The sequence below is a fragment of the Pecten maximus genome, chromosome 7 (assembly GCF_902652985.1).
Source record: "Pecten maximus chromosome 7, xPecMax1.1, whole genome shotgun sequence".
In the NCBI taxonomy this organism is placed as follows: domain Eukaryota; kingdom Metazoa; phylum Mollusca; class Bivalvia; order Pectinida; family Pectinidae; genus Pecten; species Pecten maximus.
The window spans coordinates 20,723,838-20,739,549 of NC_047021.1; the positions used below are offsets into that span (position 1 = coordinate 20,723,838).

At 34.3% G+C, this 15,712-nt stretch overlaps 2 protein-coding genes across 2 annotated transcripts; both read right to left on the reverse strand.

Moving 5' to 3' along the window:
• Nucleotides 1–429: 429 nt before the first annotated feature.
• Nucleotides 430–3,305, reverse strand: LOC117331872. Its single transcript, XM_033890825.1, has 2 exons — nucleotides 2,617–3,305; nucleotides 430–2,357 (listed from the first exon to the last, which is right to left on the reverse strand). Exons 1-2 carry the CDS (start codon nucleotides 3,185–3,187, stop codon nucleotides 2,209–2,211), a joined length of 720 nt encoding a protein of 239 aa, XP_033746716.1. The 5' UTR covers nucleotides 3,188–3,305; the 3' UTR covers nucleotides 430–2,208.
• A 3,577-nt stretch (nucleotides 3,306–6,882) lies between these two features.
• Nucleotides 6,883–14,035, reverse strand: LOC117331873 (laccase-like). The gene is made up of 3 exons (XM_033890827.1): nucleotides 13,968–14,035; nucleotides 11,640–13,573; nucleotides 6,883–7,847 (listed from the first exon to the last, which is right to left on the reverse strand). Exons 2-3 carry the CDS (start codon nucleotides 13,564–13,566, stop codon nucleotides 7,699–7,701), a joined length of 2,076 nt encoding a protein of 691 aa, XP_033746718.1. The 5' UTR covers nucleotides 13,567–13,573; nucleotides 13,968–14,035; the 3' UTR covers nucleotides 6,883–7,698.
• Between the last annotated feature and the right edge of the window lie 1,677 nt (nucleotides 14,036–15,712).

Consider the following 15,712-nt stretch of genomic DNA (forward strand, 5'->3'; position numbering starts at 1 on the left):
ACTGTACAAAGTTGTTCGTTGACCTCTAACTAATGCGTACAATTTACGTCATTAACCATTCACATTCATCAAGGATACAAATTTTATAAGCGCATGCATGTGCAAAACGATCTTCTGAATATAGTTTATTAGTTTGAGTAAAATTACGGACTTCTGTTTTGATATACCGCTAAGTCTATGGTTTGAAGCGTCAGCCATATTGGATTGAAAACGGAAGTAGGTGGTGCATGATGAAAACGTCGCCAAATATGGGCATACACAGCAATTCTACTCTGGATTCTAATAAACGAACATTAATGTTCGTTTAAAAATGAACATTAATGTTCGTTTAAAAATGAATATAACGTCATTATGACAGTACACAATATAAAATACAGGAGAAAAGCAAGTAGTTTACAAATATAAAATAGCAGGAAATAAGAAGACATTTTAAAAAAATGCATTCCTAATTGTTTTATTGATGATTATCCTTTGTCATTTTAAGGAATTTAATTTACTTTAAAAACGCTGAAGTTGCGTTAAAGATGTGATGAACGGTGAAGAATTATGTTTTTAAACCTCACTTGAATTGGCATACAATAATTTAGTTTAATTCTTAGATGGATTGATCCGTGATGTCAGTCATGTTTCTTGATAAACCACATCGCGATTCCCTATTTATAACATAACTGTGATTTATTCTCCCATTATATTTTGGTGTTTAGATTGTACTCAAATTAAGAGTTTTTTCTCTCTCTGTGCATTAACTGATCAGTATGACGATTAGATATTTGACAACTTTCGTGAAGAAACTCGTCTCGGAAGTTTTAATTTGTTTCCGATGAATAGGCTAACCTTATCTGTTCCTGTGACTTGTTGAATCAAACGTTCATGTTTCATATATTTTGTACAAGCATTTCACCATCGACTGATTTAAAACATGCAACCACTTTATCGCCATGGAAACATCAGAAGTATTCTACTTTCTTTTCAAGTATCAAATATAAAAGCAATTTGGTATTTCACTTATCGGTTGCAAATTGGAAAATGCGAGACTAAAAACAATTTTCGACGGATGAGGGCCATTTTTATCAACCCAAGACCTCGAACTGACATTCCAATGTCGCATCAACTAGATAGTATACGAGTTACCTCCCCTCGCACAAATCAGGAAGCAAGCGTAATAATTTGTACAGAAAATATTTCGGAATACTCAGGGATAAAACAGGTCATTGTGTATGTTTTTCTATAATCTATTTATCTTAAACAAATGTCCTCAAACATATAAAAGCGTAAATCATATTATTTAATCACAAACAAATACTTCGCGGAAGGAGATATCATTGTGTTGTGTATTGTTAGCGTTTTTGAGGAAAAACTATTTCCGGTCCCTCCTGAACTCATCGAGAAATATGCGACATTTTGATTCATCCGAGAGTTCCCAAAGAATTTGTGTTAGCGAAATTTAGCGATGATCGCCTAAGGTGGCTGTTTCACAGGACCTATTCAACGCGTCCACTTTCTGTAAGAATGCAAAAATGGGGACAACAGAAATGTGCTCAATCCGGTACCCATTTTAATAATACACTTAAGCCATGTGTCCGCGTTAGCGTTCTTACCGAATGTGGACGGGTCAAAAGGTGTTCTAACATCATTTTTGTGTCGCCTTGAAAAGGTGACATATAGATATTACTATGTCGGCGTCGGTGTCGGCGTCGTCCGCACAATGGTTTCCGTCCAATAACTTGAGTTCACTTTAGGAAAATCAAACTCAAACTAGAAGAATATACATCAGTTTTAATATATATAAATGAATGCACCTAGTAGTGTTACAGACATTAATTCACCGGAAAAGGTTAGACAAATACAATGAAGCCTTAAACTATTACCACAAACGTGACTTATGTTATATATCAGGAATGTCACCAAAACAAACACCTTCAAGACCCCTTGCTGTCATGCTTTCCTCCTGAACACCTTTCTATAACATTAGGAGGAACGAACATTTAGTCGAAAATACTCTGATTTTGTCTCTTTCTTGAACAGTAATTTGGATTTTGGTAACACACCCTATCATTCTGTATTGTTTTACAATTATTCATTTGTCAATACGTACGTCTATTAACACACAAATAGTTTCAGTTGCTGTTAGAATTGCATCGGGCAATTCTTGGAATGACAATGCAAGAAAAACAAAATGGACGCCATGATAAAAAAAAAAAGGTTGACTTATAACCTGACTGTCATTTCCGTTCCAGCATCTGATCCCTGTATGATTGTCAGGTTTTGTTTGCGAAGATATACGATGTAGGCAATTATGAGCAGAAGCAGCACCATCATCACAGGTAACATCACCCAGAAGGCCACTTTGTACACGTCTATAAAGATAAACAAAAATAAAAACGACATCTTTCAGCTACTAGGTTGACGTAATTAATGTAATAAACATTTAATCAATTGAATAGTGTATAAATGATAATGAGGATGAGTAAGATATTTTTATCAATATGATTTAATTTATGGTCCTTAAACATTAATCTCATGAATAAAATGGATTGATATCTGTATTAGAATTTTTTATCTAATATTTAATATTCACCCTTTTATATTTATATACCGATATACTAAACTACTCACTGTTTTCAGATGTCTGGTCTTCATCAACTACGGCATCTTTCCTTTCTTCTATTTCACCATCCTTCCTCGTTTCATACGCAGATGGAAAACTCATGCACTGAGAAAACCCGATTGGCGGAGATGACTTTGATTGCAACGCGAAGGAATCATTCAAAACTAACCCCATGCCATCCTGAAAGTGAGGAGCTATTTGACAATGCATCAGCCACACGCCCCAGTAACCGGCCTTTATTCGTATCACCGCATATGATTCGCAAGGGATCAAAAGTGTATACTTCCGCGGTGCATATTGAAGCTCTATACCCGGTACATTACCTCCTAGCCAGCTTGGATCGCTCCACGTAGCCTTATTACAGAAGCTTTGGTTTAGGCCACCAACACCACGATAGTTAATGTCCTCGTTTTGTGAGATGAATTCACCTGTCACATTGTTATAAGTTGAATACCCCATCATGACAACGTAGTACGAATAACCATGGAGATGTATAGGGTGCGCTCTTCTTCTTTCTATACCCATATTGAATAAAACAAGCTGAACGATTTCATTTTCATTCATTGATATTGAATGCATGCGCTAACAAAGTTTATTTTCTCCACATCCAGGTAGCACACCACAGTAAGACAGCCTGGCCATGGGCAATTTTTTTGTTAAGCAAATAACTCCTGTATTATGATATGCATAAAAAATGTAAAAATAAATGTACACTATAATTGGTATATTCAGTATGAAGTAGTACATACAGGCTTCACATTTATTAAAACAAAAATCAATAAATTGGTTCCGGATTTTAAATATCCGGATTTTCCGAACATGTGTTTACACAGGCAATTTAGTTTCGCCTACAGCGCAAAATGGAAGCCCACAGAAAAGTTAAGATAGTGGAAAAACTTAATTTACAACATATGTTCAAACAAGATTAATTCTGTCTTTGGGATAGAGATATTTAATTTTAAACAGGTTTCAGAAAAAATATTGTGTAGAGAATTGTGCCATTTTGGGTCAAATATCATAATATTTTGCAATTTTTGAGAATTTTTTAAGCTGTTACCATGGTATTCACAGCTCTAAAAATCACAGAAAATATCAGCTTACTTATCCTTCAGAGCTCTATTAAAATTGCAAATGTTGTACAGATTTCAAATATATATACTTTATTAGAGGTTATATGTAAGGTTAACTGGCAATGTTTACATATCTAAAACATGTGCCATATTTTTCAGAATTTGGCATTTTTACTGTACACTGCTACCCCAGCATTTTCACAAGTAAAGTAAATTATTCCTTAAACACAGAATCAATTCCATTAAAGGACGGTGCAGGATCATTTTCTAGTCTTCGCAAGTCAGCAAAACGGTTACAGGTTATGTAATCCTTCTGGGGGAAATATGAAAATGGGCAGTTAACGACAAAGCATTTTGAAGTCGGTGTGCATTCTTTCCTTGAGGTAAAGGGTTCAACCAATGGCGCATTTTTATACCTCAAAATTGCCTCACCTCTACGAAAATTATTTGAACCTGTAGTAACAGCACGGATCCAGTAATTGTCAACAGACCGATTCGCGGTTAAAATAAAATCAAATCGTTCTCCTGGACTGAAAATGAATGATTCCGCATCAACTGGAATGAAGTCTTTTCCATCAGAGGCTATGAGTTTAATATAATGATCGTCCACTGATACCCTGTGATGAAAGCTTTGGATTATATCGCCTGGTCGAGACATACATACCAAACTCTATAGAAATGGTAGTTGCTACTTCTTCATAGCTATCGACATTGTCGGTATAATGCGACCAGGTGAAATGCCCAGCTATGTGTCATCAGCTTTATTCAGTAAGATAGCACTATAAAGTCGGCATCAGTTTCGCCCTATTACAAAATGTACAAGGAGGAAAACTTCATGTGTGATGCGTGTGAAGATAGTGAGCTTGTGTTAAGTGTTATGCATGTCTAGAGAGTGAGTTTGTGTCATGTGCGATGCATGTCTAGATAGTGAGCTTGTGTTAAGTGTTATGCATGTCTAGAGAGTGAGTTTGTGTTAAGTGTTATGCATGTCTAGAGAGTGAGTTTGTGTTATGTGCAACGCATGTCAAGATAGTGAGCTTGTGTTATGTGTTATGCATGTCTAGAGAGTGAGTTTGTGTCATGTGCAACGCATGTCTAGATAGTGAGCTTGTGTTAAGTGTTATGCATGTCTAGAGAGTGAGTTTGTGTCATGTGCAACGCATGTCAAGATAGTGAGCTTGTGTTATGTGTTATGCATGTCTAGAGAGTGAGATTTTGTTATGTGTGATGCGTGTCTAGTAAGTGAGCTTGTGACATGTTTGATGCGTGCCTAGATCCTGTCTCTAACTAATATAGTGTATGTTTGTGTGAGCAAGTTGGCGTCGGTGTGTCGGAGGCACAGTCGTGCATTTTACGTAGGCGTTCGGGGTTCGATCCACCAATTGGACGTGAAAAGATATGGGGTCGCCTGCTCGGTTTCCCAAAGGTACTCCGTTTTCCTCCCTCATGCGCTTTGATCGGGACCAACAAGTGCGATTAGTATAAGACTGTTCATATAACTTGTTTGGCATTTTCATGAAATAAATAAAATTCACTGTAAGTGTGTATAGAGAATATTGTATGATGCTTTTTCGATTCAGTTATCGTTACTACAATGTAATTTTAAGAATATGTATTATGTAAAATGTTATAGTATTGTAGAAAGCAGCAATGCTTTTCTTGCCAGGAATAATGTAGGTTATCTACACATGAAACATGGATTCCAAACGGACTGTTTTAATAGCCTCAACACAATATGTGAATATAATATTCACAGAAATTAAGTAAGTAGTACAATTTTATTTACTTTTTAATGAAATCCTACTATTTTATTGTCTCCTCATTGCTTTTTTACCTGTTACTTTACTCATACACCATTAAATGACTTTAGATCATGAAACATTCGCCGCTAGCGTGTATTATGTCTGGGTTTTTTTTATTCTTTACTCCTCTGTGAAGTAAGCTTCTTGATCCAAATGATCCAGCAAATTCAATTAACTATTTTCATTTATACTACATCTCGCCAAATATCGTCAGGAAAACAACCGTATTCTGGTGAATTATGATATATCGTCAATAATTTGTACATATATTTGTTAAAAGCATACAATGTGCCCTCACTCCAGAAATGGAATGGATAAGCACTGCCAGATATTTGTAAGAATTTAACATAATTCTTTTTAATGAATATATCTGAAACCAATTTTCAGAAAATTGCCAAGTGATCAAACATTGTACACTTATCTCACAATAAACATAAATGGGACATTGTAATAAACAAAATTTAAAACTATATTATCTAAATATACATGTCGGAAAAATTTCCATATTCCATGTACATTTCATTTTGTTCACAATATGACATAATTCTTTGATACTTACATGATGAATAACAATTCTGAAATATATGAAAATTAGTACTATATATTAAATTTAATTAGTATGAATTTACATGTTATAAGTTGTGCAAATTAATGTTATAACATAAAAAAACGTATTTAAATAAATGATGTAAATGCACTACATGTTATAAAAATGTTACATTATAGTATAGACGTAATAAACTTATATGAATTCTATAATTACTACAATGATGTCTAAAATTGTATGAGAGAAAAAAATTCATCAGAACAAGCTTGTTAGTGTGTTAATTTACGAAATTATATTTCACATAATATTTCAACTTTCATATTATATCTTAAAGAGGCTTACCCGCAGACGGACCGGTAAACGCACATCTCCGATCACTAAATAAACTTCAGTACACGTTTCTATGTGACAAAATTAGAGGCTTTCCGACTTTATTTCTTGAAAACAATTACAGAATATGTATTTAAAAGACGTTTTAAACCTCAACCTGAGAGGGAAATGTATGGAATATAACGGCAAATCTTCTTTGTAAATCGCCGCTGCCTTTGAAGTTATCACTGTGCGGCACTGTGCACGTGCTTGTTTCTTTGATGTGTCAATCAAATTAGACTTATTGCGGGTTGCGATTAAATAAATAATATTTAAAAATGAGGTTTTAATATCACTTTTCAGCGTTTTATAAGGAAAATAAAATGAAAAACTCAACAATTCCAACAATCTGTCATGTGTAAAAAATCTTTTTCTATTAGCCAATTTTTCTTATCTCTCTGTGGGCAAGCCTCTTTAATATATGCTGTTGTTTTAATTAATAAAAAAATGATAAAGCAATAAACCTTGGTGCTTTTTTTTCCATTGTTGGTGTGAGTAATCTAAATGAATAAGAAAAAATGTCAACGATCTGAAAAACTTATTAAGTTTCAAACCATATTGTTATGTTAGTATATTTCGTGGTATTATTTATCTACGAAACCAAGTACATAGAGAAAATGTTTCAACAAAATTCCGAATTAATTGCGATACATTATCTACAGTCATCTACACTTAGATGTGGCAGTATTCAGCATCCTTACGAAAGTAGTTACATGCACATGTACATTTGACGCCAAAAATGATGATTTAAGGTGATTTTATACTAATATTGAAATATGAAGAAAACATGTTTTACGTATTTATCGCGAAGAAAATATATTTATAATGTGTTTACTGACCCCCTGGAAATTCATCTAGAATGACATGCATTTTAATATATCTAAAGGAATGTTTCTAGTAGTGTTACAGACATTAGATCACCAGAAAGGTTTAGACAAATATAAAAAAAAGCCTTAAACTATTACCACAAACGTGACTGATGTTATATATCTGGAATGTCACCAAAATAAACACCTGCAAAACCCCTTGCTGTCATACTTCCAGCGTGGTACAATGAATTTCGCTTGAACACCCTTCTAAAACAATTACAGGAAGGAACATTCAGTCGAAATTTAGTCGTGAATCTGGTATTTTGGTAACAAACCCTATCATTCTATATGGTTTTACAAGTATTCATTTGTCAAAACGTACGTCTGTTAACACACAAATAGTTTGAGTGTCAGTGACAGTTAGAAGTGCTTCAGACAATTCTTGAAATGACTATTCTTTAAAAACAAAATGTACGCAATGATGGAAAATGATTTATGACCTGGCTGTCATTTCCGTTCCAGCAGCCGATCCCTGTATGATTGTCAGGTTTTGTTTGCGAAGATATACGATGTAGGCAACCGTGAGCAGAAGCAACACCATCATCACAGGTAACATCACCCAGAAGGCCACTTTGTACACGTCTATAAAGATAAACAAAAATAATCAAAGTACTGCAAGTGATGTAAACGAACATTATTGTTTAATGCAAAATCAGTAACCTTTTAAGTTTTAAGTTGAAAAATTGACTGATATTGATTTAGGAATTAATTGCAAATAATTTGACATATTTGGAGCTGTTCTGATATGATTGAATACATGTTTCTGTAAGGTCCTAAATGAAATTGGAAGTAAGTTGATCTGTCTTGGAAGGATACAAATAAAATATGTCGTTTTTCGGGAAGTTCTCATGAGTCGGGACTCTGTGACCTTGTTGATGCCAACTCTTCAATATGCACTAAATGTAGGTTAGTTCCATCGTTAGTTAGGCATAGTTCAACTTGTTATGATGAAACATGTATAAAAGAATTATTGAACACCAAAACTAGAGCTGCTCATAAAGGCCTAAATCAGGAATGTATCCTATTGAAACTGTAGTAACTACTCAATCATGCATGGTACTTCAGGGTTCATTTGATGTTAATAAATCTTTATATGAGAAGGCATACTCCTGGCAAAATCATTCTTAACAATGTGATAAAGGATAACAACCAGATAGAGACTATCTTCATCGACTAATTCAGCTAATAGGAAAAGAAAACTTCAAGTTCAAACCTGATCACAAAGATTACAGAAGTTCATCCAATGGGACGACACATTCCGTATTTATTGTCACTTTCCAATATTGATTATCCAATCATACTGAACCACACAGTTCAGCAATGTACACTGTAATCGCACAAATCACACTTTTATATGGAGAGAACATTTTTGGGGGTGTGTTATTAGATTCCATAACTGCAATCTGGCAGTTACAAATTTTATATTATTTAAGTGAAGCATTCCATATCTATATAAATATATGCAAGCTATGCAAATAGCTGATTTTATGCTGTAACACATTAATTTTCTTTTGTAATTTTATTCTGTTTTGGTTATGTCCCTTTATGGGGGCGTTTTCATCCCGTTGGGGGCCCCAGAGCATACAGCACTTGCTGGTCGGTGAATGGCTGTTAACTTTTCTTCACTTGAATTTTTTTTTTATCATCGCCATTTTGTTTAACAATGCTTGTTTGCTGTGTGGCGTAATTCTGTCGAATACCCACCTAAGGATGTAAATTGTCATACAATTTGTATTTTGTTCTAATACTGATGCCGAATAAGTCATCTTATGATGAGCTTTTCAAAATATTTCTGATGATAATAATTTTCATGTTTCTATAATAAATTGTCATCTTGTATAAGATGGCCTTTTCAATTCAATCATTGGTTTTAGTTTTATGTGGAGCATGCATAAATGCAAGCTATGCAAATAGCTGATTTTATGCTGTAACACAATAATTTTCTTTTGTAATTTTATTCTGTTGGGGTTATGTCCCTTTATGGGGGCCTTTTTATCCCGTTGTGGGCCCCAGAGCATACAGCACTTGCTGGTCGGTGATTGGCTGTTAACTTTTCTTCAATTGAAATTTTTTTTTTATCATCGCCATTTTGTTTTTACGCATATAGCACTAAATCTAAAATTAAGCTATTTCGAAGCCCACCCTCATTCCACCCTTTTACAAGTAATACGGTTTTGGGTAATTCTGCCAAATATCCACTAATGATGTAAATTGTCATTCATTTTGTATTTTGTTCTATGTCGGTGTAATTCTGTCGAATACCCACCTAAGATTATTGTCATACGATTTGTATTTTGGCGTAATTCTGTTGAATACCCACCTAAGGATGTAAATTGTCATACAATTTGTATTTTGTTCTAATACTGATGCGGAATTAGCCATCTTATGATGAGCTTTTCAAAATATTTCTGGCGATAATAATTTTCGTGTTTCTATAATAAATTGTCATCTTGTATAAGATGGCCTTTTCAATTCAATCATTGGTTTTAGTTTTATGTGGAGCATGCATAAATATATATATTTACATATATCAAAATCGGAATAATACAGAAGAAATTTGCAAGTTTTATTTCACCTTTGGTCATGGGAGGTTAATGTAAAATATCTTATTTAATTAGGAATTTATCTCTTTTTTGGGGGAATATTGTTAATTTTGTTTATGAAGCTCTATTCTCGGTATTATGTACTGTCTACCATGATAATCAAATCAAATAAAAAAATGGGTCGGGGAAACGGACTTACATTGACTTGGAATTACCGAAACATAGGGCTTAAATTGGCATTATTTTCATAGAATGGACTCAATTATATGTTCTCCAATGTCCAAATGTATCATATGTAAAATATTAGGGATTTTTTTTACCGAGAAGTATTTTAATTTTTTTTAATATATATTCACGATTCGCGGCCTGATTGCCGTCAGAGTTGGTTTACTAAAATTGCCGATAATGGACCCGAATCGATCTCTTTACGAGTGAATGGAAACCATATAGTATTCTTTTCTGTGTACAAAGGTCATATGTAAAATATCTTTAATCTAATTTATCCAGAAATATTTTAAAATAGTGTTTAATCATACACGATCCGATTGCCATCATATGTATTTATATTTCCGAAATGGACCCGAAATTGATGTGTTTACATGGGAATGATCTACGACGGAAATATTTTATCAGTACAAATCAATACATCGTGTATTCGCTCAATTCAGAAATGTATGAACCATTTTCTTATTGTTTTATTGTTCACACAATTAAGCACTCGATGTAGGCAATAAGTATATGTTCCATTATCTACTAGCATGACTGTGAGTACAGTAGACTACACTCGCTTTGTGGATATTTACAGGCTAGTATATATATATACTAATTCAATTTTAGAATTTTAATTGAAATTTTGTGACAGCAAAGCATAAAAAGTCATCTGATGATTTGTTTTAATATATTGAAAAATATTCAATCATTGCCTTGATTTCAATTTTCAATTGATCAGTTCATTGATTACTCCATGTTTGAAATATGAAATAGTGAGAATTTCAAGTCATGATGAAAATTGAAAATTTACAAATTATTAAAATGAATTGGTTTAAGAAATTTAAAGTTCCACAGCAATATTATATAGAGAACCAAACACAATATTTCAGCAGTTATAGAAATGCAAATTACAAGAAATCTTAATATCAAAATAAGTGAATATCATATTAATAAGGGTTTTTTTTGTTTTGTTTTTTTAGATAATCCGGATTTCCGTTTTCTGGCTCTTTCTTTAATTCACGTCTAACGCAACCAGATTGTTGACAATATCAATCTGAATTTAAAATAGTGAGATTAAAAAACATAGTTCAAACACTTCAAGGTCATTTAAACCCCTCAACGTTTAGGTATTTCTCAGTTGTATATTAAAGAATTATATTTAGAGTCCTCTTTCTTCAAAAACGGACAATTTAATGTGAACTGAACACCGTTTCGGTAGTTCGTCATAATAGAAAATTTAGTCGTGAATCGGGTATTTTGATAATTATTTCAAAATGCTTCCAGGTAAAATAAATAAAAATATTTAACATATTACCTCTATAAACACCAAAGAATACTATATCGGGTTAATTATCTCGTTTTCGGGTCCATTATTGGCCATTTCGGTAATTCGATAATCGCAAATGATTGAATTAAGAAATAAACCCATAATATTTTACATATGACGCAGTTGGGCATATATTATGGCCATTCTCTGAAAATAATGTTAATTTAAGGTCATGTTTTTTGCGTTTCGGTATATTTCCAATTTTAGTAAATATCCCAAAAGCGTAAAAATAACTGAATCTAATATTTAATATTGCCCCTTTTTATTTGTTTACCGATATATCAAACTACTCACCGTTTTCAGATGCCTGGTCAGTATCTTCCATTGCTTCCATTTCACCATCCTTCCTCGTTTCATACGCCGATGGAAAACTCCTGCACTGAGGAAACCCGATTGGCGGAGATGACTTCGATTGCAACGCGAAGGAATCATTTAAAACTAACCCCATGCCATCCTGAAAGTGAGTAGCTATGTGACAATGCATCAGCCACACGCCCCAGTTACCGGCCTTTATTCGTATCACCGCATATGATCCGCTAGGGATCAAAAGTGTATCCTTCCGCGGTGCATGTTGAAGCTCCATACCCGGTACATTACCTCCTAGCCAGCTTGGATCGCTCCACGTAGCCTTATTACAGAAGCTTTGGTTTGGGCCACCAACACCACGACAGTTAATGTCCTCGTTTTGTGAGATGAATTCACCTGTCACATTGTTATAGGTTGCATATCCCATCTTGACAACGTAGTACGAATAACCATGGAGATGTATAGGGTGCGCTCCTCTTCTTCCTATACCCATATTTAGTAAAACAAGCTGGACGATTTCGTTTTCATTGATTGATATTGAATGCATGCACTTACAAAGTTTATTTTCTCCACATCCAGCATTTTCACAAGTAACGTCAATTTCTTGGGGCTGCGTCAGAGCTGATACACTAGGAAGTACGAACTGAATTCCATTCACTGAAGCTGGGGTACTATTTCTCCCAGGAAATCCAAAATTCAGAAAATATTCCTTAAACACAGAATCAGTTCCATTAGGGGACGGTGCAGGATCATTTCCTTGTCTTCGCATGTCAGCAAAACGGTTACAGGTTATGTAATCCTTCTCGGGAAAATACGAAAAGGGGCAGTTAACGACAAAGCATTTAGAAGACAGTGTGCAGTCTTTCCTTGAGGTAACGGGTTCAACCAATGGCGCATTTTTATACCGCAAAATTGCCTCACCTATACGAAAATTATTTGGACCTATAGTAACAGCACGAATCCAGTAATTGTCAACAGACTGATTCGCGGTTAAAATAAAATCAAACCGTTCTCCTGGACTAAAAATAAATGACTCCGCATCAACTGGAATGAAGTCTCTTCCATCAGAGGCTATGAGTTTGATATCATGATTGTCCACTGATACCCTAAACGTATGCCCACTTCCCACGTTGATCACTCTGAATCTGTATTGCTTCCCTTGTTCAACTGAAAACGTTTCTAATGGCGCTTCGTTGTGATCATTTGTTGAAGTATTTGTGTAGTATCTTCCTCTGCCGTTTATAAGAACTGAAGTCAGATTGAAATGGGCCAAAAAATCATGATCAGCACCCCAGTCATGATTCCATCCCTGAACAGTCATAATATGTTCCTCAATTGTATCCTCATGGCGTTCCCTGATAATTAGGGGTCCGTTCAGGCCCATCACTCTCTGCATGCCAACATGTGAATGATACCAGTATGTTCCAGCAGGATTGGCAATGAAGTCATACGTAAAGGACTGACCCTGTAATATCGGACATTGTGTGATAAGTCCGACCCCGTCCATCCAAGGGGTATTCTCCTGTAGAAGACCATGCCAGTGTATTGTAACTGTATCAGAATACAAATTGTTGATCACCTTAATTATCAATCTCTGGTCTTTGTATACAATGATGGGGTTGTTGGAGAGGCTCAAGTTAGCGACGACTACAACTTTTTTCTCTTCCCATCCATCAGCGGTTATGACTTCGCTCATAGGGATTTCCTCGTTCCTATCATCACAATTACTGTATAGTTTTCCACCTTTTGCGCAGACATTTCCCCCTGAGGTTAAGGAGGTCATAGTTAGCTGGTTATCAACAACAAGGCTTGTTTCACAAACCTCCGCGTTCATGTCACATTCGAAGCTTACAACAATACAAATACACAGGGAAGACATCGCAAAAAGGATGAAATATACTCTGTGACATTCCATGTTGAACCTGAAAGTAATTTTTTTCATTAAAACCAACAGCGAATTTCAAATCTTTAAAAACAGATAATTCAGCTCCATGTGAAATCAATTTACGCTGTTAAATTAATTCAAGTAAAGTGGCATTCAGTTTCGAGCCTGAAAGTTTTTCTTTCTATCACTACTACCATTTAAATATTAACTTTTAAATAAAATAGACATCACATATCCCTATATAATAAAGATACACTTTACAATTGCCATTTTGATAAGAGAACTTCGAAATTAGTCGTTTATTAAAAAGAGCATATACTCATTTATCTCTAAAAAAAAAATTTAGTCGTTTATTCGTTTCTTTATTACCGTTTCTGAGAAAATTTAAAGCTAAGAAGAAACTTAGGAAATCTAACATACATATCACTTACGTTTACTGGATACAGCTTATCACCCAGGTAAACAGGCCGCTCTAATCATTTACAGTGTTTGGAACTCCTTATATACCTGTTACTATGTCAAGCATTGTCTGAATTTCTTCACATACTAATAGTGAAATATTTTTGAATAATTTTTAAGGTGATGCGTGGATGCCTTTTGTATTCACCCTTGCATCCGGTTCGTCGTTAGCCCACTAGTTCTTATATCATGCTACATTGTACAATTTCCTGGTTATATAATACGGGGAAGATACTCCGGGGTCGGATCCGGGATCTTTAGCATGAATGGGAATTCAGAACACGTATTTATATCTACGTTACATAGATATTTTAGTTTTATTCGAGGTAAGTCTCTCGTGCGTAACCATCTAGAATGCTATATAGGACTACAATACGCAAATTCCACTTATTTAAGCTCTGATAACGAACTGATATATTCGTGTATAATATGAATATTTCATACGGTATCCTTGCAGTAATCTTTGCATCAAAACTCTTTCTGATTCAAATCCATGCAGGACATTTTGTCAAGAAGCGATTAAAAGGCATTAACTCTATTTCCAATATTGGGTTCTTCCCTAAGGCCCCAGTTACCATCCATGCAAAATCTATTTCCCTTTCCCCAATGATGTTTCTGACCATATATTGTTCAAATCTATTCCAAACTGTATGACTAGTACTGATATACCATATTATACAACATCCCGATGTGTTCCATATTCATCGTTCGGCTAACATCAAAAAGTACTTTTAATGAATGCTGATCTAGCCCCCTTATAACTTCTAAGCATCGCCTTTGGCCAAATTTACCTAGACTGTTACAACTTACTGTGTCCTTATCATGTTATTTTTGACCAACATATGTAATGTCGTGCGATTTCGCTTTATGTCTCCAAATAAACACTATATATTAATATATCATTTTCACGTCGGCTACAGTGAATAATCATAATTAAGACTTACTTTAAACATGAATAAGGATATTTTGAAACGTTAAGTTGCAATACTTGGCGATAGAATGTCGTTCTACGTACCAGCTGGATAATACCTGGAAGTAAAAAATATCCAGCTAAATATGCATTCCACCGTAACGAAATGTGATCATAATCACGACTTATTTTATTTTTAGACAGAAAGGCTTTTCTGTGTACCAGTATATTGAAAAAGAAAATAATCTAGCTTTAATTCTCTTAGATGTACAGCAATTATTTAAATGAAGCAGTAATCTTGATCTTGTTTGCTTGACATCAAAGTTAAAACGGACCAATTATATTTTCAATTATATAGTAAGTTGCATTTCACAGTTAACACGTACATTTACTCAGTGAAGACTAAATGGGATATTTTGGTATCGGTATTTTGTCGTTTTACCCGTCAAAAGAGGATGGTGTTATTTTGTTATATCTAAAGCCGTTTCTATCAACCTTTTGGCAAATTTCGATATCTCCATGCATTTTGCAATACCGATTTCTTGCCTTCTGATTCGAAAATAAAATGTTGTATTTCCCAGGGGCGTTAAAGTTTCACCGTGGTCATCTTTCTACATCCTGCTGTATGTGTAATTATTAATCTATCTTCAATTAAAATAGAGATTTTGAAAAGCGATGATTGCTTTTGAAGGAAAATAACGTTCACTTCTCAGAGTTCATCTAAAATTAATATCAATATGTATATACATCTCGAGAAAAACAGTATATAAATGATTTAATTTTATTCTTGTAAAAATGTTACACCTA